This window comes from Phoenix dactylifera, chromosome 7 (assembly GCF_051530095.1).
Source record: "Phoenix dactylifera cultivar Ajwa chromosome 7, Ajwa_hap1_PhDact_Kaust_v1.1, whole genome shotgun sequence".
Classification (NCBI taxonomy): Eukaryota; Viridiplantae; Streptophyta; class Magnoliopsida; order Arecales; family Arecaceae; genus Phoenix; species Phoenix dactylifera.
Genome location: NC_143196.1, coordinates 3,195,423 through 3,220,652, shown reverse-complemented (window position 1 = coordinate 3,220,652; position 25,230 = coordinate 3,195,423). Strand labels below are relative to the sequence as shown.

General features: G+C 37.7%; 3 protein-coding genes across 11 annotated transcripts; 1 reads left to right on the top strand and 2 right to left on the bottom strand.

Moving 5' to 3' along the window:
* Positions 1–103: 103 nt before the first annotated feature.
* On the top strand, positions 104–9,565 carry LOC103710346 (uncharacterized). Of its 2 annotated transcripts, none has more exons than XM_088700969.2 (3): positions 104–1,569; positions 5,215–5,651; positions 7,749–9,565. In XM_088700969.2, the coding sequence occupies exons 1-3, from the start codon at positions 729–731 to the stop codon at positions 8,514–8,516; spliced, it is 2,046 nt and encodes a 681-aa protein (XP_088557095.2). In that variant the 5' UTR covers positions 104–728; the 3' UTR covers positions 8,517–9,565. The 2 variants fall into 2 exon arrangements, with proteins under 2 accessions (XP_088557095.2, XP_008794246.4); XM_008796024.6 differs by having other exon boundaries at positions 108–1,566.
* On the bottom strand, positions 9,449–15,167 carry GR-RBP3 (glycine-rich RNA-binding protein 3). Its single transcript, XM_039127542.3, has 5 exons — positions 15,035–15,167; positions 13,663–13,781; positions 13,506–13,574; positions 13,324–13,430; positions 9,449–10,283 (listed from the first exon to the last, which is right to left on the bottom strand). The coding sequence occupies exons 2-5, from the start codon at positions 13,769–13,771 to the stop codon at positions 9,666–9,668; spliced, it is 903 nt and encodes a 300-aa protein (XP_038983470.1). The 5' UTR covers positions 13,772–13,781; positions 15,035–15,167; the 3' UTR covers positions 9,449–9,665.
* A 3,239-nt stretch (positions 15,168–18,406) lies between these two features.
* On the bottom strand, positions 18,407–22,794 carry LOC103698803 (exocyst complex component EXO70E2). 8 transcript variants are annotated; one of them, XM_088700967.2, is made up of 5 exons: positions 22,719–22,794; positions 21,802–21,862; positions 21,387–21,585; positions 19,435–21,244; positions 18,407–18,793 (listed from the first exon to the last, which is right to left on the bottom strand). In XM_088700967.2, exon 4 carries the CDS (start codon positions 21,155–21,157, stop codon positions 19,460–19,462), a length of 1,698 nt encoding a protein of 565 aa, XP_088557093.2. In that variant the 5' UTR covers positions 21,158–21,244; positions 21,387–21,585; positions 21,802–21,862; positions 22,719–22,794; the 3' UTR covers positions 18,407–18,793; positions 19,435–19,459. The 8 variants fall into 8 exon arrangements, with proteins under 8 accessions (XP_088557093.2, XP_008779073.4, XP_008779074.4 ...); XM_008780851.6 differs by having other exon boundaries at positions 19,435–21,237; XM_008780852.6 differs by lacking the exon at positions 18,407–18,793 and having other exon boundaries at positions 19,215–21,244.
* Positions 22,795–25,230: the final 2,436 nt, after the last annotated feature.

Genomic DNA, 25,230 nt, shown 5'->3' with positions numbered 1-25,230 from the left:
TCTCTTTGTTTTTGTTTTTTTTTTAAGTTCCAACATAACATCCAAGCCATTGGCTTAGGATATCAAATCAGACGTATAAGACAGACAAAGGAAATGGACAACGATAATAAAGGAAATATTCTACGACAGAGAGACCCCTCGGCTATCCTTGTTTTCAGTTGAGATCTTCTTATTCTTAATTCTGAGGGGAAGATAACAGAGAAACGGCTGTCATTTGTTGACGGCTTCCAACCGCTCCCTGCTTGGTCTTTAGAACTTCAGACCATGTCGAGGTTTTTTGGGGCTCTCTCCCTCTGACCCTCTCTTTCATGCTCGCGTGCTTCAATTAGTGGCCGGCCATCCGCCATGGCCGACTGATTGACCTTGAATTGGTTGTTTTGATTCGAAAGGTCGAATCTTTGGTAATTTTTGATTCCAAAGATCGAATCTTTGACCATTTTTTATCTTTCTCTTAAGCTCTTGGGCTTCAGGGTGTGGCATTTTGCTTGGTTTCTAGCGGATTTCTTCGTTAGGGTTTTGGAGACTGGGGGGAAGAATTCTTGGTTGTGGATTCCTTGATTGTTTCCTTCGATGGATTCTTTCGCATCGGGGATTCTATTGATTGGAGAATTCAAGGATCTGGCTTGTTGGTTGAGGTTTTATTCTGTTTATAAAGAGGAGCGGATTGTTCGGCGAAGCATTGGCAGGAGGCAGTGAGGAAGGTACTTCGAATCCATATAGTGGCTAGGATGGATAAAGGAGTCGATCAGAAGAGAGTGGTATCTGGTGGCTGCCTCTTCCGTAGATTGATTCGGAAGCAAGAGGCAGAAGATGCTTCTTTGAATGCAGATAAGGCTTGGTCGAGCTCGAAAGGAGGGATTTTGGAAACATCACAGGAGGAAATGGTTTTGACTAAAGCTATCGATGAAGACACGTCGGTGAGTCCAGAGAAGTATGTTAGAGATACCAGTGCTTTGTTAAGCTTGCAGCCATGGATTTTCAAGAAGGAAATGATTGAAAAAAATGGTGAAATGGGTGATATTAGTGGATGTGCTGCAAATGGGTCTGCAAATGCCTTGCAACCTCAGCTTTCTCCAAGGAGTATTGGTCTTGGATACAAGCACTGCAGAAATAGAAGCTCTCTCAAAAGTAGGCGGTCTCAAAGATACCGTCTTATACCCCTAACGTCGACAGAGGATTGCCTTATACCTCAACTTTATCAAGAACATCTAGAAGTTGAAGAATATATTTTTACATCGATGTCATCGTCTCCTGCATCATCCAAGAGGCCATTCTTTGTAACTGATGGGGACAGAGTGATCAGCAAGTCAGGCTATGATTCTTCAAGCATACAACCTGGAAATGGATTGCTTAAGAATGCTGAAGAGGTGTGCTGTGGCATACTATCAGAGGATGGGCCGCGCAAGGACAACCATGGGGCCATCAGCTTGGGTATGGGGAGAACTGTGGTTGGGGTTCCTCCTCTTCTGGAATCAAGAAGACAGAAAAGAAAGAGCTGGAAGATGCGGTTGGAAAAATTGGGGGCTGCTCATTTACAAAAATCTCACAGACTTTCGCATTCACAAGGTAGCAGTACCTCCTGCTCGTATACTGTTGCTATGATGCATTGATTAATTTCATTCGGATTTGTTGTTGACTAGCATGGGTAATCAAGAACTTATGTAGCATCCTCTAGAATTTGAGTGAATCTTCTAACGGCAGTTGAGTGATTTTTCATAGATAATTAAGTGCTTCCTCTTTCTAATAAGTGATCTTCAAGTGCAATCTTTGATCACCTTTTGCCTTTCCCATATTTCTTATCTTACCTATTATCAACCAGCTCCTCTGTTGCCTTCTATCTTGCCATGTTTATTAATGTTTTGCACCAATTCAGTTTTAAGGATACGTTAGTCCTGCTTAAATCATGTTTGTTATTAAAAAATAATCGGAAGAGTTTACTTGAAGGATACTGCATGGATCTGGCACAAGTCATGATAATCTCAAAATTCAACCATATAGAGTCCCATGGCACCTATTCCTTAATTGGATGTAGCAAATTGCTTCTTTGTCATTAACATGATTTTTTTTTTTTACATTAATCAGTATTAAAGGGTTTTTTACTGGATATACGAGACTGTTTGGAGCTGCCATATAGAATGGCCTCCAAAAAGCAAGCTTAGGTGCCACTTTAAAATTGCTTTATACATAAACCAGCTATCATTGTGCAAATCCTAGGTAAAGTTCTTAGACGTGATCAAGTTTGCAAGAGGTATCAGGTGGTATGTTGAAGAAGGATCCCATAGTTGAAGATTGAAAAATAGAAGGAGATGGCAAAGGGAGGTCTGGAAATACTTTTCCATAGCTGGTGTCTCTAGTTGAAAGAGTCAAGATATGCCTGGTTGAACAAGGCTATGCTCATTAATTCAACCATGAGAAAAATCATGGATAAACTTTTGCTTCAGATTATGTTAATGGTGATGCATGAGTTTGTGACAAGGAGTGGTTACATGATGCAGAGGCCTATATGTTATCTGAGGTATGGATTTATTTCATTAGGTGATCCCTTTATGGACAAGACTAAAATTTTTCGTATTTGAAAGGTATTGTGCAAAAAGCAATCAAATGGAAAAAATGCATTATATGGAGAAAATATAGTACCAACTGATGACCCTTTAAGTTATTTCCTAAAATATATCAAGATTTAATCCTGCACAAAGAACATCATTTTCATTTATTCCCGAATTTTTTAGCCAACCAAAGAAGTAAAATGTGAACAGGAAACAGATGATTTAAATTACTAATGTCTCCATGGGTGGTTGTGCACCATCACTTTCCACAGAAGGCAAGAGTAATGACTGCACTGATGGAGTCATGAGAGTTTCTAACATGATGGCTTCTCTCCAATAAAGTAATGAAAATTACTCCTTAGTCACTAGTTCTTCCTAGTTATTACATCATGTCATAACTGGCATTAGAGCATTTTACTTCGTGTGTCTTAGGAGAGCCTGCCTCAGGGCATTTTGTTGCATTATGGTGGATACAACTTAACTAAGCCTTAATCCCAAACTAGTTAGGGTCAGGTATACATTTCCTCCATTCCTTTTGGTTTAGGCCATATTTTCAAAATGTTGCAATATGGTGGATGGCCTCCAAAAAATAATATCAATCCCTACCTTTAATGACACCTTGGAGGTGAACTATACTGTCAATATATAATTGTGCAAGAAACCGTAGTTTAAATTCTGAAAAGGTAAGATCAATTCATGTAACAGGTATGAGATTTCTATCATTGAAGTATTCCATTAGATTGAAGTTTGAAAAATAGAAGTTGAAGACAAAATAAAGAAGAATCTAACATCTGAAATTTTCATCAACAAAGCATCTGTAGTTGACAATCTCTTTGGGGAGATTGTTTTCAATGATCAAATCGTTGATAAACTGTTCTACAAAACTGTACAAATGATATGTTCAATGAGGTGTGAAGGCACATAAATTTTACAACAAGATAGTGGCTCTTCGAAGAATGAAATATATTGAAGGTGAACTGGTAAACTCAATCAGTGAAGGATAATTTTTTAGTTTGTAGGTTTACATGAAATAGCTCGCACTATGCATATGCCACAGGGAGCAACATTTGCAAGGACTTGTACATATGATCTATAACCCCATTGCATAAATGTCACTTGCAAACTAATTCTTGACCAGCTTTGAAATGAAAGGCAAACACACACTTGGGGGGTGAGGGAGGGAGGGGGCGAGAGAGAGGGGGGGAGAGAGAGGCTAAAGATAACACCTCCCATTTGTGTGATAGAAATTTTACAGTTGTGGACCTCTCCCTGATCAATTCAGATTTTAGGATAGATGTTTATCTATAGTAAGAATATAATCAAAAAATCTTTTGATGGGAGAATTAAAGTGCCACTTGTTAAGAGCCGATTATGGAAAACAGTTAGAAAACCAAAGCTGCTCTGGGACAAAGGCATGGGATCCCCAATGAGACTGCTTAGGAGGGAAGGATCTTTTAGATACTTGAATTGCAAGAAGGGGCCAGGGCAATGGGGCATCTTCAGATTGGATGTGGGCCAAGATAGTAGATTAGCAGGGACCTCAAAATCTGGATCAAGTACATCTAGAGGAACTTTTGGATGAACAGAGAGGGGGGGGGGGGGGGGTGGCTCCACCCTAAATCTATCCCTTAGATAATGCTAAGACTTTGTCATTAACCAAGGAAAATGAATTCCTTATGCAGTTTCTTTCGGGATGAGAATTCTATAGTTTTGTATGCATGATGATTTCATAATAAAAGGGATAACTTTGTAAGGTACATGATTTACAGGGAAAACCTATAAACTAACTAGGTTATTCTCAGTGTGGTTCATTTATTCTGAACCTAGGTTACTTCGGTCAGTTACGAACCATTACTTTCCATAGAAGACAAGAATAACTGCAATTGTAAGAAATTGTAATTTGAGATGAATATTCTCTAATTGAGTAATATGATGCAGAAAAATTAAAAAGGCATGAATTATTGGCCATATTGTTTATAAATGGTAAGAAAGACTGTTTCAAAGTGCATTCTAATCCTGCTAACAGTGACTGTAAGTTTTACTAGTTTTTTTTTCATGTTTTCTCCAAAGTTGTCTAAAGGATTACATTATTTAGGTATTTACCAAAACAAGTTACCATAATATTTTTTAAAAAAGCGTAACAATTCAATCAACTCTGCTTGAAACAGATGATCATGATTATCGAGCATTTATTTCAAATTGAGAGTTTGAAAAGGTTAATTTATCTTTTCTTTATTAATTTGTTTGTTTATTACTTCATTAGATTTTTCTAGTTTTATATAATTATGAATACCTGCTAATAAAATTGTCACACGTTATAATCTATTTAGCCATTGAGTTGTTCTTGCCTTCTTGCTGGACATTTTTTACACCTGACTCTTTCTACAATCAGCATATCTCCTTTTGTTTAAATGCACGTCATATTTATTCTCTGGTGCCTTAAGTTTACAATTGTAGTATATCTATGTTTTAGGTGTCAAATGCACATATCATCTGACAACTCTGTAGTATATAACTGCTGTTAGTATTGTTCCTTATGTTGACTGCGAGCTACAATAGAAGCCTGACCTTATTCCAGGCTTTTCTCGTATTGTGTCAATTTCTTAAACTCGTTAGTCCTGTTAGTTTTTTAATTTTAGTTGACCTATGAGCATCATTTTTCTAACAGGTTCTTTTGATGGAGTTCTTTTTTGTCTTGGAATCAGTATTGGTATAGCATTTGCTATCCTCTCAAATAAAACAGAAATAGAGAAGTTAAACAGCATATTGGAACACACTAAAGACTTGGTTCAAGATTTACAGGAGGAGCTGGATATGAAAGATTCGCTAACTGTGAAGGAACTTTCTAATGAAGGTTGTCAGAACCAAGAAGTTAACTGTTATTCTGAAATAGAAGAATCTGTTGGCTCATTCCAGAATCAATATCCAGCATTTCATCTTGCTCCACAGGAAAGAGATGGACATGACTGCCCTCATTTTCCTGTGTCTGCGGGGAATTCAGAATCACTGAGTAAAATTGAAGCAGAACTTGAAGCTGAACTCGAGATATTGGAACAGAACATGAAAGCTAGCAGTCTGGAGAGAAGGAAGTCTGATCTTAGTGAGGTAAGTTTGTGTTGTTATTTTGATAATTTGCGAAAGTTGCTTTATCTGTTTATTAGGGTTTTGTGTTGGATTTGTTTTTCTGTATTCTTGTTGTAACAGTATCCAGTTGCTATGCTTGCGAAATGGGTTTTGATTAGCTGATGATTGTATCTGAAGTGGCAATAACTTATAAAGAAATTAAAACTAAATGTGACCATGCTGGAGAAATTTGCAATTAGGTATAAATACCTTCCCATATCTCCTAGGCATACTTGAATCTTCAGAGCAGATTTATGCAACTCCATATATGGCATTGAAGAGAAAGTTCAGTTTGATCTGGATGATGTTTTGTCCGAGGAAGAAGCAGCTAAGTTCCTTGCTTTATTTGGAACATAGAGAGATAGTAACTTCTATTTTGATCCTCAAAAAAATTGTTTTTTTCTGTATTACTATACACTGGACATAGGTAATAGCTACCTCCTGTCCAATAAAGTTGGAGTTCTCCTGTATGTATTTCCGAAGGTTTATATAATACTATATCTTATTTTCTAAGGAGCAGTAGATACACAAGGTTGTGATATCTCAAACAATTACATGGCAGTTTTTGATCAGAACAGCTAGGTTAAGCATAGACAATTGCAGACTCGAGCTTCTCTACTTAGTTTCTTGAAAACAGGTTGCTAACATTGGAGCTCAAAGTATTGAAAGTTTGTTCTTTCACACTACTTACACACACATACAAAAAAAAAAAAAGCTAAAATCCTAAAACATCTCTTACTTGTATTTTGTATGACTTTTTTTTCTTGGGGCGAGAAGGTTAGTCATGCAAAGAATCCCCACTTGCTATAATTATTAAACACCAAACTTTTTGTGAAAACATCTTCTACTGTGACTTTTTGTGCTGCTGGTTGAAAAGAAGAATTTACCCTCTATATTGGCATAGCATGGATTCTCATGCAAAGGATTCTTCTTTACCAAATATGTCAAAAGTGGCCTTTTGATAGCCAAGTGGCTGCTTGAATGGCTAGAATGTCAATCTGTTTAAACTCTCCATTTCAAATGTTTAATGACTGATCAATCTGCTTAAACATCCATTTGAGGGTTATTCACTGTTTAGTCTATTTGATTGTTCAAAGAATAATCTGTCTGCCATAGTTAATGCATTTACAACATCTGTTTATATATTTAATATATAAAAATGTTTTACATGATCTTGAAAATTGTGTTTTTGTTTCATATTTGTTACTTCTTTGAGGGGATTGGATAACCTAAACTTTGCTGCATGCAAGATACCTTTAGAATGCTAAGAGGCAAAAGATTCTCAAACAACTACTTCCATCCAGTTGTAAGCATTTGATCTAGCTACAAAGCCCATTCTGGCAGCCTATTCACAAAGAACTGCCATTTAGCATGTAAAATTTAATCCTCACATTGGGATTGTGAAAACTAGATTGGTTGCTTATATAACTTCTACATTTTGCAGTTCAACTGGATATTCAAATGTTTCAATGAGCGTGGAGAATATATTTTGATTTCTTTACGTAGGGGATGTTAAAAATATAGTAGATTTCTTTACATACGTGATGTTGAAAATATAGTAGATATATTTCCATGTCATTTGGAATTAGCTGGGTTGAGCTAATTTCCATTGTGGTCTAGGATGGTTTTTTCTAGTTAGGAGCATTCATTGGAAACTGTGCAAAATTAAACACTGACTGAATTATGCCAGCATTATTGGTTATATATGCAATACACGCCTAACTCATGCATGCAAGGACATAACCATATCATCTACCCAACTTAAACCATCTATCACTGAATCATTTGAAGCATGTGAAGAAATGAACATAACAATGCCCCAAGTATCAAAAACTATTAGCTGAGAAATATGTGACAGGCATATAAGCATTTCTGGAATGGTAAGTCTGACGAAGCGACACATATTTTTAAGGGTAAATTTTGCATGATTTAATTATTTGAAGAAAAAAGAATTTTATGAATTAATGTTATGTGATTTTTAATTTGGTAAATGACTGCATTTTTTTATCCTAACACATTTAACTCATCTTTTTCTAAGTGCACATTTGCTAATATAGAGTTCGAAATTTCTTATTGCAGCTCGATCCAGATCTTATAGGAGATGTTGTTCATGGGGAATTAGGAGCAGATATTCCTGACTCCACATCTCAAAATGGTCAGGCTCATGCAACCAGCAGCAGCATCTCAACACCTCAAGCTCATACAGATCTTCCAGTTTCACCTAAGGAACTCAGTTTACGCCTCCATGAAGTGATCCAATTCAGGCTAGAGGAACGAATCAAAGAACTAGAAAGAGCACTTCAACAAAGCCAGAGACAGCTCCAGATAATGGAAACTGGGGTGTGCTCTCGAAGGACCATGTCAGACAGTGATGTGGGATCTCCTTCCGACCTTGAAAGTCCAACTCTGATAGAACTGGATGGTGCTTTGGTTCATCCGCTGTGCCTAAATCTATCTGGAGATGCATTAGGTGCATGTGAAGAAGCTTATGAAGAGTTCATGTGCATAGCTGAGGAGGATGACAACCTGCCATCATCCACTGCTAGAGTTGAACAAATTGATCAGAACAGGTTGTGCCCTCCTGATCAGAGTCTGATTTGTGGTCATGAAAGGGAAGAGGCTAAAAAGTTATCAGAATTTATTAATTATTTTGAGAAGGAGCGAGCACAGGAGAAGATATTGAAGAGGAGAGGATCAAATCATGCTGTTGGAAGTGATGGAGAAGATAGAGATGATATTTTTGACCAAGAGGAAGAGATACTGATCCAACAAATTGTGGAGAAAAAGAGACAAGGTTCTTCTGGTTTAATAAATGCACAAAGAATGCTCATTTTACTGGATGACTAACTATTCTTTGCATGGGTTAAAACTGGATGGATAGCTCAGTAAAAAATGTATATATATATATATTATCATTCATCTTGTATTTGTTTCTCTTTATTCGAAAAACTAATATAACTTTTTTTGACTTCGGGTGAGCCATAAGGCTCTTATATGGTCACAACTAGTGCTCTCAAAATCTCTCATTAATTGATATTTGAACTTCAGGGAATTTCTCTCTCCACCTCCAGCAAAATTTAGTGCCTGTCTTCAGGAAATCTCTCTCCGTCTCCAGTAAAATTCAGTGCCTTTCAATTTCTTTTTTTTTTTCGATCACACAGTGCCTCTCATATCTTGCTAAATTCACCAATCTGCTACTCCATGAATGTGTAAAAATTAACAAAAAGCAAGTCATATTTGGAAATATTTTTGATTTATCATGTCTTGAGAAACATGGTGGGAATGACAACATTAGTGATGGAGAGATGCCAACCAAGCAGATCCTAATTCGCTTGATTTATCAGTAATGTACAAACAGCAACTCTTCTAAACCCCAGGAAAAGAATAAGCAGCTGTGGACAACCAGCAATTGACACTGCTATTTGCTTGATTTATCATCACTTTATCACCTGGTTTTGACGCATTCTGCTTTTGTGCATGTCGTGGTGCAACTATTACAAAATAGAGCAATCCAAGTTGCAAGTTTGGCTAAAAGAACGCTCCACAATATCTGGAAACATGAATGCACATAAATCTGAAATGTTCCTGAATGGTCATTGCGCCATTCCACAAACAACAGAAACATGAGCTGGCGCCAGCATTTTCCATATCCTGGTTGAAACTAGAAACAAATTCTACAAGAGGGGGAAGAAACTGAGAGATATATCACTGCAACATATAACGAGTTGGCCGGCCGCCTCAAGAATAAAAAAACACCTTAAAATGATATCTAGAACAAATATTCAAAGCACGTATGTGCATCTGCAGATTAAGATCAAGGTAACCCATGATTAATTCCCTGTTCAGATTTCTGCAACACTAATTGAAGCAAAGAAAAGCAAAAAAAAAACAAAGAACAGAAAATGTAGGTATGACCTAGCTTATTCAACACTGGTTACATAGATAATGCCCTCTTATGAAGTTCGCTCTCAAGATTTAATGACAAAATGCCAATTATCATCCTCGCTTGTTGGCAAAGTCATCAGGATGGTCATTATCATCCTCGAATTTGTCATCCAACAAGTCATCCTGACTTCCATTCTCATAACCAGCATCTGCACTGCTCATGTTGTTGCTATGTTGGTCGCCGTTGCTGCCATAACCCATCGCACTGCTCCCACCATAGCCGCCACTGCTGCCATAACCAGCTGCACCACCACCACTGACATAGTTATCAGCAGAGGCACCGCTGCCATAGTTGTCACTACCACCGCCACCTCCAGCAACACTGTAGCTCCCTCCACTACTGCTACCACCATAACCATCAGTACTTCCACCATAGCCGCCACCACCATAACCACCACCTCCACCGCTGTAGTTATCTCCACTGTAATTATTGCCACCACCGTCCCGACCATAGCCACCAGCACCACCACCATATCCCCCTCCAGCACCGTAGCCGCCACCTCCACCGTAGCCCCCACCAGCACCATATCCACCTCTACCACCATAGCCGCCGCCGCCATAACCACCACCTCCATAGCCGCCGCCGCCATAACCACCACCACCATAACCGCCACGAGATCCTGTCCTATCTGTAGCATAATTGACTCTTACAATCCGGCCATGAAGATCCTAATACCGCAAAAAAGATGATCTCGGTCATGTTAGAAGATGAAACACTAGATTTTAGATATAACATACATACCGAACAAAATTGTGACATTTGCTCATGTAATAATGCACGTCTGCCAATTTTCTGGCATCTCTGATCCAATCTAGACAATCGATAATAGTGCATTCTAAAAAATAGCCAGTATTCAGAAATACCCGGATATGGTAAAAAAATGATGATCACATTCATGTTAAAGATGAGCAGCAAGATTTTAGATACAACATGCGTACCAAGCAAAGTTACCACAATCACATATCGCAATACATATTTGCTAATCATTTTGCATCTTCCATTCCAATCTAGAAAATTGATAACAGCGCAAGGTACGGAGAAAAATGATAAACTCATTAAATTGTCAATATGCAAAAATATACTACAGGTAACTGCCATATATGTGCACAGATCACATTTTTTTTCCTTGTTGACTCTACCTTGCATGGAAGTCAACAATACTTAGAATGTGCACTTCCAGCCGGCAAAGAGAAATGGCCACTGAATAGTCTTAACAAACTAACCATGGCCTATGGAAAACAAAGCAAATTCACATGCTATGCGCACATAATTATCTCCAGGTGAACTGCATGTGTCAAGTTGAAGACTTGAATTTTCGGCACTTTCACAGAGTCTTAGAACATGAAAGCATAATTGTTATATACAACATAATTCTACATATAATCTAAAATGTTTGTGTCAAACCAGCTGCTTCAGTAGAGCAAGAGTTCACCAATATCCAGCAAGCAGAATGTTGTTTGGTTCTAAAATCCAATTTTGATCAAAAAATTATCTTTTTGTCCCCAATGTAAACCCAACAAAGAGCAATCCACGTCATGAGGCATACCCTTCTCAGATCGAAACTACAAACGCCAATGCCAATTATTGGTTCATGATAGCAAGGACATCTCTGGCATAGGCAAAGTAAGAGCAGAGACTTCCAATAACCATACAGTTGACAAACCATAAAGGTCTATTTTTATTAGTAAATCCTCGGGATTCCCTTTTAGTATTAAGGAAAAAAATAGACTCCAGTATGCAATGACTATACCTGTAATAATACCATGAAGGCCTGTGTTCGTTCCATATGTTTAAACCATTCTTCAAAATATCAAGCATTATTTCTTCCAATCAGCTCAAATAAGGCTTCATTAACATATATATATGTATGATTTTATGTGTTTGAAATAAATAGCAGTGGCAGTTCTACAAGATCACAAACTCAAAGGACGTTAAAAAAGCTTAAATACAGCAACGGAGATCCTATCTTAAGTGTTAAGACTGGGCTCCACTCTGTAACATTATCATGTTTAAGGTCAAGCAACTAAGAGACAAATACACAGTGATGGAGTTCCCAACATAAGGCTGTCAGATATTACAACATTATAATGTTTATCAAGAATCAACAAAGTGACTAATGAGATGGAGATCCAAATGTATGTCGCATGCTAGAATATTATCATGTTTAAGATGAAGCAGCTAACCGATTGCAATAGAGATGTCATGCAAACAACATGAATCAGCCTATTTCCCATCTAATAAATTTTATGGGACAAATCAATATTAATCCAGCAAGATGTTTTCAATAGTCCGCAGATGATCAACATCAAATCTTCTAATAATCAGATACACAATTGATCCTAAAAACTAACATAGAATTTTCTAAACCGTTTGCTTATGATTTTTCCACATTCATAGTGTTTTACCTCTTACCATTTATCAACCCTGAAATAACACTTCATAGATTTCAGCCAAATTAAGTCCAAGACTTCAATTTTTTTAGAAAAAATGCCATAAATATTTTTTATTTAAGTATGAGGGGAACATGCCCCGAACAGATATTACAAACTTGTTACATGGGTCAATTAGATGGTTGACATCTAACATGGAAATTGTTAAAGAGAAACAACATACAGCAGTGTTTTTATCAAAGTAAATTTGCATGCAACATTTCAAGAAGTTGGCATCACTTGAATTAAAGGGAACTATAGGCATACCACAAAATAAATCAACTAAATTGTCCGAATTCCCATTCGAAAACATCATCAACATATTTTTATTTTTCTAATTTTTCTGTTGTAAAACATAAGCAATCAGTCCTTTTCATTATTGCAAATAAAATAACTAGCAAATGTAGATAGTGTAGACACAATACACATAAGATGCAGGTCCACATGGCAGAGTAAAACTTGGAAGGTGGAGACGCCCAAAGCAGAGCACTTAGTTGTGAAGAAGACAAATGGGAATAAAATGGCACATGAAGTACAAGGAAGGTAAGATGCCTTTCTGGTACAATATGAAACAATCCAAAATGAGTACAGTAATGGATGATTACATAACATCAATAGCAAGTGAGAATCATTGGGGGGTGCGCATGTAGCACGTGCACAATTAGCCCACTTACAATAAAGAGTTGGAATTTAGGAAGAGTGAATAAAAAAAAACTCTTGGATCATAGTAGGAAGTAGGTACTCAAAATAATTTTGCCTCTTAATAGAATTTAGTCATAAAGCATACATAAGAACCAGAATGAGAAGCACTTATTGTTTGTTTATATAATATATTATAATACTCAACCTTCTCTTATATATCTTATTTAAGCCTGCAAATAAATCACATCCATCTCTAATGATATTATAATATCTTGTACTACTTAACATATTTTGCCAGAACAATAATAGATATCAACCAAGGGCTTGCATGAACCGTAAAATTTAGACCTTTCTATGTCCATGATGTCCCAAATAGGCACTTAATATTCCACTGATTTTTTTTAAAAAATAAAGAAATACATTCAATTATTCTTCAAGTCCAGCCTTCTAGTTCTCTCTCCGTGGACCTTAGAAAGAAATGAAACTTAACCGTTTGAGAATATGAATCCATTTTTAGTGACATCAAAACTTACTTGCAGGTTATTTTATGTGACTATGAAAAAGCATTGCCAGCACTGAAGCATAGTCATATTTCTAAGTCTGATTAATATGCTAGAAGCTATCAAAATACAAGTACCTTTCCATCCATTCCAGTAATGGCAGCAGAGGCCTCCTCGCCAGATGTAAAAGTTACAAAACCAAATCCTCTAGACCTACCAGTCTCTCGATCCATGATTACTCTAGCTGAAGAAAGAAACTTCTCAATTAGTTCATTAGCAATGACAAGCAAAATGTTAGCAAATAAAAGGTATCACTTGCCTTCCACAACTTCACCATAGCCGGTGAATGCTTCTCTCAGACTCTGATCATCTGTGCCATATGAGAGTCCTGGAGGGAAGGCATAGAAAATATTAACAATTAGATAAATGAAATTGATGACTAATGAAGAAAGAATTGCCAGGAGTTCATGACAAACCTCCAACAAAGAGTTTTGAGGATGACATGCATCGTATTGCCTGGTACACTGATGGATTGGAAGTTATAGCTTTCTTAAAGAGATTTCCAATTTTATTGGTCAAAGCCATTGTTCAGAACCTGAAACAAAAGAACTGTCAGGGGTGCACAAAGAATAAATAATTAAATGCAACCCTTGAGCACTCTATCTTTTGCAATGAACCAAGTTCACTACTGTACTACTATGGCATTCAACTAAACTAATCATGCCAAAGCTAACAAGGTTCAGTCTTTAAAAGTTAATAGAATCCAACCATGGAATGGATAGGTTGAACAGACTACAGTACAATACAGAGGAACAAGACTAGCAAAATAAGCACATTTAAGCATCCCATAGGTAGATGACACATCAAACAAAAAAAAATAGCAATACTGCAGAACAACCCAAAGAAAGGTCCTTGAATTGAGTGAACAAGCCAACGAATGCCTAACCATCATAGTTTTACAAACTGCCCTGACACAGTATGTATTAGCAATTACCAAGGTTTACTGCAATCTAGAACATAAATATCAGATGTTACTGAACAACTTTTATGAATACATGGAGCCTTGAATCGACAGCAGATAGTTAGCTAGCTCACATTCATAGCAACTAATACTAAGAAACTGAAAGAATTCTAGACATTCAGAAGCAACTGCGCTAAACAGCCAAATACAAGTAGACAAATTTAAGAGAGGGGGGGGGGGGGGGGTGGAGATGCTGCAAAATGGATCGTTTGCAAATAGTTCCTACTACATAAAGCCCTGCCTTCCCTGCATTAAAACAATGTAAAAACTAAGTCCTCGTGGTCAAATTGACTGTTTATTGCAATAGAAGATGCGTGCCCCACTCATTTCGAAGATCACTCACGAAATTCAATCAATCAAATAAAACCCTACGGAACTAAAAGCAGGACCATTTAAAGAGGAGTAAAGAGGACTCAGCACAAACGAACCCTCAGTCATCAAATTTTACCAACTCCAGAACAGCAAGAGCATGTCAAACCAAAACTCTCCTTCTCAGCATAGTTAGCATATATTAAAATAATGGAAAAAAGAAGCATTTGTATTCACGTGTACAGAATCAAAGATCCCAATAAACAGATTAGCACACAAAAAAAATAAAAGATACAAAATAGTAATACGAAGAAATCGATCACTCGAGGAGTGTTTTAAGAACAACGAAAAACAAGAATCAATAGAATACTCTTCCGAAGATTCACTAAAAAAAATATCGAAAAAAGAAAAGCGGTGATGAAGGGGGTCAAAAAATCAATCGATTGCATGAGAAACTCAATAAAAAGATATCGCTTTCGAGGGGAAACGAAAACTAGGGTTAGGGTTTCGTGCGATACCTCCGTGGAGGCCCCTTCCGACAACTTCCTCTCTTTCGACTCGGCTTAAAGCCCTTCTTCGGGGTGCGATCGGAGGGTTTTAAAGGCCACGGTCCCGGGGGTTTTATTAGGGTTTTGATGGAATCCTGGCCGCCCGTCTTGTATAAATGGTTCGTGGCCGTTCGATAGAAAAAATCGGAGCCGTCGATTTGCTCCGATGATGGCGGACTTCGAAGGTATTTTTGTGGGCTTTTGTTTCATGCTCCTGGGGAACAAAATCGTTAGCCTATTCCTGTAACAGAATTCCGCACGTGCAACACGTGAAGATATTAAGGCCGGTGGCCAAATCACGCTTGTTAAATTCCAAATTCTAATGCAGTTTTTGATGAGTCCACGAAATAATACATCAATGATGACAATGATGCTATTATAGTAGTAGTAGTAGTAGTAGTAGTAATAATTTGTTCTACTTTTGACTGCTTAATGCTTCACCTTGCACATGTTTGGCCTTGATCTTGGTCCCCAATTACTTCATTTTTTTGGATAGGATGGTTCCATGCATTAGGTTGGATGGCTGTTTTGATGGTTTTTGCCCATATCAGACTGTTTTTTTGTTTTGCTCTCATACACCTCCTGCTACTCATAGTACTTGTTATCATTCTCAATAGCTTTTCCTTCGCCTTTGATAGTTTACAAAGACCAATCTACGCCATACCAGTCGCCTACCGGACTGGTACGGTTCTGATTCGGATCGATTTAAATCGGTACTGAACCAGCCAGCATTTCCTCGCAGACTACACTTAAAAATTTTCAAATTAAAAAACCGCGGCCACATCCCCTATTTCAAAATGCGAGCTCCCCCTCGAGCCTCTGTCGGCCCCCCGCGGTCCTCCGCGGGCGGTGTGAGGTCTCTCCTTCTCCCTCCCTCCGCCGCTCGCTCTCTCCTTCTTTTCTGCTTCTCCGGCTCCAGTTGGATTCAGCATATACGGATCCTGTACCGAATTCCACGGCTCCGCCATACCAGTCAGGGTCCGGACCGATACGATACGTACTGAACCAGCTGGTATAGGTCGATTCAGCATACCATGACAAAGATAGGATACTATTGGTTTTATCAGCAAACCATGACAAAGATAGCGTACTATTGGTTTTAGTAAGTTCCACTATTTGGTTGGACATTCCTTCTTCTATGACTAAATTAAGTTGGGAAAAGAAGTGTCATTGGTAAAATGTCTTAAAAATTCAAAATGTGGTTACATGTATGTAGGTATATATATACATATGTATGTCTATGTATACTTAAAGTACATACATATGCAAACATCTGATCCAGCAACATCTTAGGGTTGGTTGTCGAGGTGTCGAAACTCGCTCTGGTACCTTTGATTATCTTCAAGTGTTCAAGTGGGACTTAAGAAAAAGGGGAAGAAGTCTGAACAACAGCCCAAGATCTACGAGACATTGAACCTATTCAAGATAATCTTTTGGACCGGGCTGATCTTGAGGCAGGCCACAGTTGTATGTCGTCAAGCCCATCCTAACCCGAATCCCGTTGACGCCTTCAATATTCAGATGCCAGAAATGCTCCTCCTCTTCCTCTTCCTCTTCTTTCTTTATTTTTCTTTTGTTCCAAAAGGTCAAGACCTCTTAAAAGTGAAATTTTTAATTTTTAGTTGGACCAGATCCACTGATGAGCTGGTGTACCAATCCAACCACAAACTAACATGCACAAACTCGCGTGTACTGCGTGCTTTCCCCTCATATTTCTTTTTATTCATCTTTGTGCTGTGGTTGGACTAGTCCACCGCTGAGCTGGTAGACATGAACAGCTTATTCTCTCATTGTCCTTGCACGAGCCTTTTGATGCCATACAAGTCTATGGAACTGATTCACATTCACACAGATTGGTCAAAATTGACAAAAGTTCTATAGGGTTTCATCCTGAATTTTCTTTATTTATAATTTTGTTATTTCTTTCCTTTTGACTCATTGCAGAACATAGCATTTTGCACCTCACTCTGGGCTCGTTTGGTTCGCGGGAAAAAAGAGGAGAAAGTGTGGTCAACGGGAAAGTAATGAGATGCCTCTTGTTTGGTTGGAGTTTTCAAAAGAGAGAGACGGAAAAGTTGTATTCCCATGGAATATGATTCCCACATTTCATGGGAAAATCTTTTCCATGAGAAATATGAGAAAGTTACTCCATTTTTATTTTTTTTCAAAAAATCCTTTCAGCATTAAAGAAGCATTAAAGAGGCATTAAAGACCTAATTTTTATTAAGGGCATAGGAATTATAGATAACTTTCCCAGAAAAGTGGACGGCCAACCAAACATAAGCACTTTGAAAATTTGTCACTTTTTCATGGTCAACCAAACATGCCAAAAGTACTTTCCTAGGCAACCTCTTCCTAGAAATTTGTTTTCCAAGAATCATATTCCTAAGAGGAAAAATGCTTTCCGCGAACCAAACGAGCCCTCTATGTTTTGCCAGATACAAAACTCTATTGCAAGATCTGCAAAGGGTCAAAAATAGTCAACGAGAAGGTAAGAGGTAAGAGCTTGGCGGAATGGACGCAGTTTTGCCCCTGGATGCAGATAAACTATTTCCATATTATGTACCTACAATATTAGATCACAATAGAGCAACCTTATCATTGTGTCATAGCATATCCTCATGTTTTGCCGAACATTAGCATCTAAACTTTTTTATGCCGATGAGGGCTGAAAACATGGAAGCTTATGAAGAGCATGCCATCATTTTTTCTTGGTATCTATGGGTAGCTTATGAACAAAGTGAGGCATGCATTCTACAAGCACGTAGCCAGTAAATTTAATATTTCCTACGGTATATATCCGAGCACTAATTGTTTCAGCTGACTCGAAGATACGAAGTATCAATGGAGGAAGTTGAGGATGACCGCATAAAGAAGAGAGCAAGAGGATAAATTCTTTCAGGCTAGCAATTGGTTACGTATATAAACGAATAATGCTCTCATAATTATGACTGATGTTATATGGACCAAACTGATCTCCTAGATATTTTAAGGCATACTAGTAAAGAGAACTTTGTGAGAGTGAATGAAGACACGCACAATGATGAGCCAAGAAGAGATGGATAGGTTAGTTGAAGAATACAAGGATCAAATCTGCTACAAACATTCCATTGACATCAGAAAACCAGGAGAGCATTTATTAATCTATGCTTGTTGCGTGTTTTTACTGTCTAGAGCCTCCAGTTAAGATTGTATAAGCTTAATGGCATGAGGTTGTTGCCTCGCTAGAGCCACAGGGCAACAACTAAGAGCAAAGTTGTCAAAAAATCTAGAATTAAAGTTCCAGGAAAGAGTATTAGTTATCTAGTTATCAGGAACTAAAGTCCTTGGAAAGAATGAATAGAAAAAACATGAGCACTGAGGAAAGCATATCCTCGCCTCTATCTGCATTCTTAAAAACAAGGATACAAACATATGATTCTTTTGTCTTCCTACAAGAGATGCAAATGTCCCAATGAAATAGTCACTTATTTCGAAAGTTCAGGACAATTCAAAACTATACCAGCAGAGCAATTCAGATCAACCCCCACTGGGAAAAAAAAAAAGACCAGTGACAAACTAGCTGAAGTACAAATGCACCATAGAATGATCGTAACCAAACATAAGAGGAAGATGAGGCTGTGGTATATTTTACCATATTCTTGCCTTCGATTAGTTCATAAACATCAGAAATCAGCTTACTCACATGTATTCATATAGTCCCCACCAAAATACTCCCAATGAAAAGGCCTGTAAGCACAAGATAAACAATCTTTACTTTTCATAGACTAGAACTAATTAAACAATGTTGACAAGCTCTCAGGGCTCCTGAGCAGCGGCATTCACTAAATCAAGTTTTGACTCTTGTTGGAAAACTTTCACACATCCACGTGCTTATCTCCATATCACCAGTTTGCTTTACAACAACAAAAAAAAAAAAAAAAAAAAAAGGAATCAAAGTGGAAACAGCAAAGCAAGTAGATGATTCCTGCTACTAAGTTTAGTTTTATAAAGTTACAAAAACACAGCATTAAAAAAAGATCTATAGCGAACTGGGATCTTTTAATTCAGTTCTAATTCACATTGGTGCATGACATAGCTGGAGGAGGGAGGAGGGGCTAACTTCTCAAAGTGCATATGTTGTTGTGTGCTGGAGCCAAGATCCAGAACCTTAAAAGAAATAGTTTACATATAGTGATGTATACCAACTATCATAGTATCATTGGAAATGACAGAAAAAGCAACCTATAGGAGCCTACTTACCCAGAAATCATCCGTAAATGTCAACTTTAAGATTAAACACCGAATTATGTATGAGAACTTGCTGATGCTAGTTGTCAAACATGAATAGCTCATGAATTTTTTTGTGACAGAAAAAGGGAAATAGCAACCTGAAAAACATTGTCAGCTTTGGTTTCACCTCCTACGAGGGTAATGCAGAACCTTTGGTGACCCCTCAAAGAGATCCAGCAGGCAGCTTTCCAGATCATCTGGGTAGTACTTGATGTACTTGTCACGCTGTCTCACACCATCTAGGTAACTACTATACCGACCCATGAAAGTTCGATATGCTTGTAGCACCTTGAGTGATATCGAGATTCTCAGATCTTCTCGAAGCTGGACATCTGGGATTATCCATGCTGTCTGGACCCTGTATACCTCTTCAAATGCAAGGTTGAAATTTTGGAATCTCTCCTTTAGAGTTGTCTTTGAAGGAGCGCTAGAACCTGGGTTCCAAATTCCCTCATCCTTCAAGAATGAGAGAACATGATTCCATGAAGCCCTCTCATAGCTCATAGCATGCTGACGGAACTTCCTTTTGTGCTCACGGATCCAGTCATCTCCAAGAAATATTCGAAGCTCAGAGTCTCTGACCTTGCAGACCATGTAGCAAACATTATTCATCTTAAAAAAATACTGCAAGGAATCCTCTTTGTACAGCATCGATTTAGTCTCGAGGTTTGATTCAAGAATTGAGGTTGCATCCTTGAGGTAGTCACTCATTGGAGAGGAATTGAGACAGGAGCTCCTCCCACCATCTTCTGACGGTGAGCACTGGTTCTTCCTATCTTGATCTTCAAGAAGCGTATTGAGGATCTCATTATAATCAACCAGGACCCTTATGTAGTTCATGACATACTTTGTAAGAGGATGTATTCCACCTCCAACAAGTGGAATGTTTGATGTGTTAGTTCGAATGGCATTCTTCAACTCATTTAAGGTACCCTTCAAATATTCACCCAATCTCAACAACACCTCGTGACAATCTAATAAGATGCAGGCACCATACTCTTTGGGAAACAAAGCTTCTATGTCCATGATGAGATCTGCCAAACTTTCATACATATCAAGTATCCGGAATAGCTTTTCTGGCTGCATAGATCCAATTGCTACAGCTTCACCAAAGTTGAGGAGTTGCAGGATTGAGCTCTTTGAGGTCTCAACAAAACAAGAGTCTCTTACAGACTGGGACAAGTCCCCGAAGATAAGGTCGGAGAGCCGTCTTTCACTGACAAGATAGACCCGAATGAAAACTTTTATCATGCGGTTCCACCTCTTGATCTTGCAATTTAATGTAGTCCAATCCATCTTCAGAACATCTTCAATACTCAACTTTTCCATGCGGAGAACAGATAAGCATTCATCTAGTGCATCTTTTCTAAGACTGATATAAGCCTGACAACATTCCTTGTCATAGTTGGCCAAGAACATCATTTCAGCTATGCGTTTAAGGTCAAAGATTGCACAAGAGTGAACCAAATCAATGACAAACTCTTCTGAGCCCCTGCTACTATCACCATGAATTCTACCCTCAACTTGCTCCTCATCAAAGGAGCTAAATGAATAATCATCTACAGAATCCTCTTCACTCGAGCGAAAAGACATGCGATCAGGCTCCACAGGTTGCTGGTACTGAATGAGAAGGTGAATAAACTCCTCTTCCAGCCTTGCCATTGCCATCTGTAGAATACTATATGCACGGCTCAAGAGTACATCATGCTCCCTGTCTTCAATGTCTAAATGCAAGCCTCCCAAGTTTTCAGTGAGCAGTTGGACTTCATGCACCGCCTTTAAATACTTAGAAGCTTCCTCTGGATCACGATCCCAAATCATGGACTGATCAGAATCCCAACTCAGGATCTTGTCCTCCCAGAACCCAAGCCGCTGTTCAATGTCACTTTTACTTCTTTCTTCTGCAAACTCCATGTTTGAGCAACCCATATCAAGATAAGCAATAAATTTAATCACTTTATCAGTATGAGTAACCCATATCAAGATAAGCAATAAACTTAATCATTTTATCAGTATGATATAGAATTCCTTATAAGAACTTTACTATTACCTGGGGTGATCACTGGCTCGTCTTGAGCAACAGCTATCTTAGGACACTCTGCCATAGCCCAACACAAGTATCACCCTAGATGACTAGTATAAGAGGACCCAAAAGGAGACCGTAATGTGTCCTTATATCCTGATTCCTGATCCAATGAGCAACAGCCTGCCTCAGATGCACCCTATCCTTTTTGTTTCAACGTCCCCTCCTAATAAAAAAAGAGGAATTTTCAAGACAGACTGTGTATGATTACAAGCAAAGAAAATGCGCCAGCAGCATCAAATTTGAAACTGTGAAACGGGCACAGGGGAGATTATGTTACAGGACTAAATTGGAAGGGTATATAAAATGGTACTACAGTGCATGATCGGAGTTCTCTTATGAATGATGCAAGCAAATAATGAGGGGTGAAAGAAGTGCTGACCTCTGCTCATCCCATGTTAAATCGATCCATGGAGATGTTGGAAGAAGAAAGCCTCAAACTCCTGCAAACAATCGAACACAATTCAATGAAAAAGCTCACAATCTGAATTTTAAGCGAAGAATATTATCCCTAGAAGTGGAGAAAACAAGATTGCCATATAAAAACTTGATTATGACCAATCAACTACATAAAGTAAGAGTAAGAACATGAATACCAAACATAATAATGACAAATACTGCTATCTTCAAGAGATGATTATAATACTGACGATTATTACTGGTAAATGAACAAGAAAGCTCTTCTATGAGCCAGCACAGGAATAAATAATAAATTTTCAAGATTTTCAAACCAGGCCAAACGGCGTCAATAGGTTACAATTACAAATTCAAGGGATCAATCGTTCTCGGAAAAAAAGGCAAAAAAAGAAATTTTTAAAGTCCCATTTCAGTTAATTTTTCGAAACCCAATTACGCTTTCTTCATTCCGATCGAAGTAATCAAAAAAAAAAAACAGCTGGAGGAGGGAAAGCAAAATTCCTGGATACAATTAAAATTGGATAACTAAAAGAAACTCAAAAAATTCGATCTTGAGCACAAAAAAGTACTCCAGCAGTCCCATAAAAAAAAAAAACACACAAGAAGGACTAATTACGCGTGAAGCAAAGCTAATCACTAAGAAAAATGAAAGCAAAAGAAAAAAGAATCTAACCAGGAAACAGCAGTCTTTCATCTCGGATTCTAGGGTTTCAAAACTTTTACAGACACCGCTAAACAAAAAAATTTTGGGAATAATTCTGGAGAATTGCGAGCGCCACGATCCAAAGCCGACCCAAAAAAAAATAAAAATATAAAGTAATTAAGAAAAGAAAATCTATGGTTACGGAACACTTAGATGAGTTTGGGGAAGGAAAAGGTGACCTTAAAACTTCTTCTCCGTGGGCTTCCACGGCGATTTCCCTCCAAGTCATTCAGTCGTTTCATACAACAGCCACTCTTCCGACTTTGTACGCTCCTATTAACCAATCGGTACCCGACTTACTCAAAATTACGAGATTGCCAACGTGCTAACTACTTGCAGTTGGGGATATTTATAACGGATGTACGTTCTGTCAAGGGTCGAGCAAATCAGGACCATCCGATTGATGTAGCTTTAAAGTATTCATGACAGCAATTAATGAATTGGAGGGTTGGGTACGCCGAATTTGGGTCATCACACCGACCGGATGATTCATGATTACGGCACGAGTGGATGCAGTTAGAGGGCATTTTGGTCATTTGATGGACAGACAAGGAAAGATTTTGGTTGGCGGGTTGTATTGACCTTGACCGTGTTTTAATTTTATAATGCCCAAAATATCTGTGGTCTGGTCTAAATCTAATCTATAGTCCAATCTAATCTGGATTTTATAATCTAAAGCCATGATGAGGAGGACCATCGCCTGATGTTACGACCTTTTTGCCTTTCCATTCAAAAATTCGACGAGACTCGTATTGTTCCCATGGATCCCTTGGTTCAAAGACCAGTCTTGATTGGAGTTGGAAAAGCTGAATGATGCTTGCTTATTAAAGATTATTTTTATTATTCATGGAATTTAAGAGTTGTGACTGCTTTTTTTTTATATATCTTGTTAAAGAGAACGGTTTCAACAACCAGTCTCATAGATGAATGGCACTTGGAAATCTGCTGCCCAAAAGAAAAAGTCAAGTGGAAATTTGTATCGGAATTAAGAATCCACAAGTGAAATACTTGCCAGACTCTAGTTGCATGACTCTAGGATATGATGGTCTGATATTGTGTTAAATCTAACTTAAATGGCTCATTTGCAATCCAGTGGATGGATTGGGTAGGTTCCTTGGTCTCTTTTAAATTGAGGAGATTTGAAGACGCTCGAGTATTAGTGAGATGTTGAAGTCGTGGTGGAAGTTCGTGAGCAGCTACTGCTTCTCTAACCACTTCCCTAGTTTGATTGAATGGATAAAGAAAGGCCTGGACCACATTCAGATACAAATGATTTCGTGGTACACATCAGATTGTTGATCGACAACCGAGACTGGAAGCAAGGTTTATATCAGAGAAATCGCCTTGAAAACCCTTCATCAGGACTTAAGGAGCTGTTAGGAATTATTTTGATTCAACCATCTATTTCTCAACTCACTAACTTGAATCATTAATCGTAAATAAAATTTACGATACCAAGAAATTACATAACATCATAACATAATATCAATATCCCCAGTACTTTTTTTATCTCTTTTTTCAAATTCAAAAATAGTAACCGATCCAATAAATCTATGGAGTTGCCACGAGTGGATGCTGCAATAGTTTACTTTTCAAAGATGAATTTTCGACCATTAGATGTATAGGGTATGGATCTTCAAATTATGTTTTGCACGGGACAAATTAAATACGGTGAACATCAATCGTCCAGTCAAGACCGACCTCATAGATTAGCTCTACCCCCCATCCCTCCCTCTCTGTATAATAAATATTCTTCAATTCGAAATTCTTGATATATGATTTCTTTTATATAATTTAGAGGGACAATAATATAAAAAATAATAATATATCATAATATGTTTTGTTATCTATACTTGAGTTTCGATCAGGTGTAACTTTTGAAATTTTAGTCAATCACTATTATGTAGTTGACAATCCAGTGCTTGTTGTTATTATTTAATATTTTCATTGTCAAACATCTCAAAATATGGTTTGTTTGTCTTGATGAACTTTTCAAACATAATATTTGATACTCAAAATCTTACCTAGTAGGGTTTTGAGCGGCAGCATCGAGCATACCAAAATTTTGTCAAATATCAAGGCAAAACATAAATCATGCATGCCAAACATATCGTTCTTTTGATTGATCTCTAATATTACTTTAAAATTAGTTAGTTTTTCATCCTCATGCCTAACTGTGTATTTAAATAAACATTCATATATTGGACAATTTCAACATAAGATTCTTCTACATAATGACTTCTCAACACAAATCTCTATGACTAGATAAACTATCGCACTGTTTGAGTCTTCTCAAGTAATTTTAAAACTAACTGATTCTTAAGTTACAGTATCTTTTAAACTCGATAAAGTATTTATTTAATCAGGCTCTTTATACTCTAAATTTTATTTTGGACTTAGCTGATCTTTGAGCTAATCAACGCTGCCATACTCTAATTTTTTTTGTTAAAACTCGATCCAACCTCTAATCGAACAAACTCTCTTTGCTTAAGATCTTCATCTTTAAACAAATTATGCTCTTCTTTTGGATTAGAAAAGTCTGAAACCAACACCCACTTTTGATACATTTTTTGTTTGAGAATACTTTGATGTCCCACCTTGCTACATCTTAAGTGAAGAGTCACAAAAATATTCCATATTTTATTTGGCCTCTTTAAATTCTGCATATGGAGATAACTCTCTCCATCTACC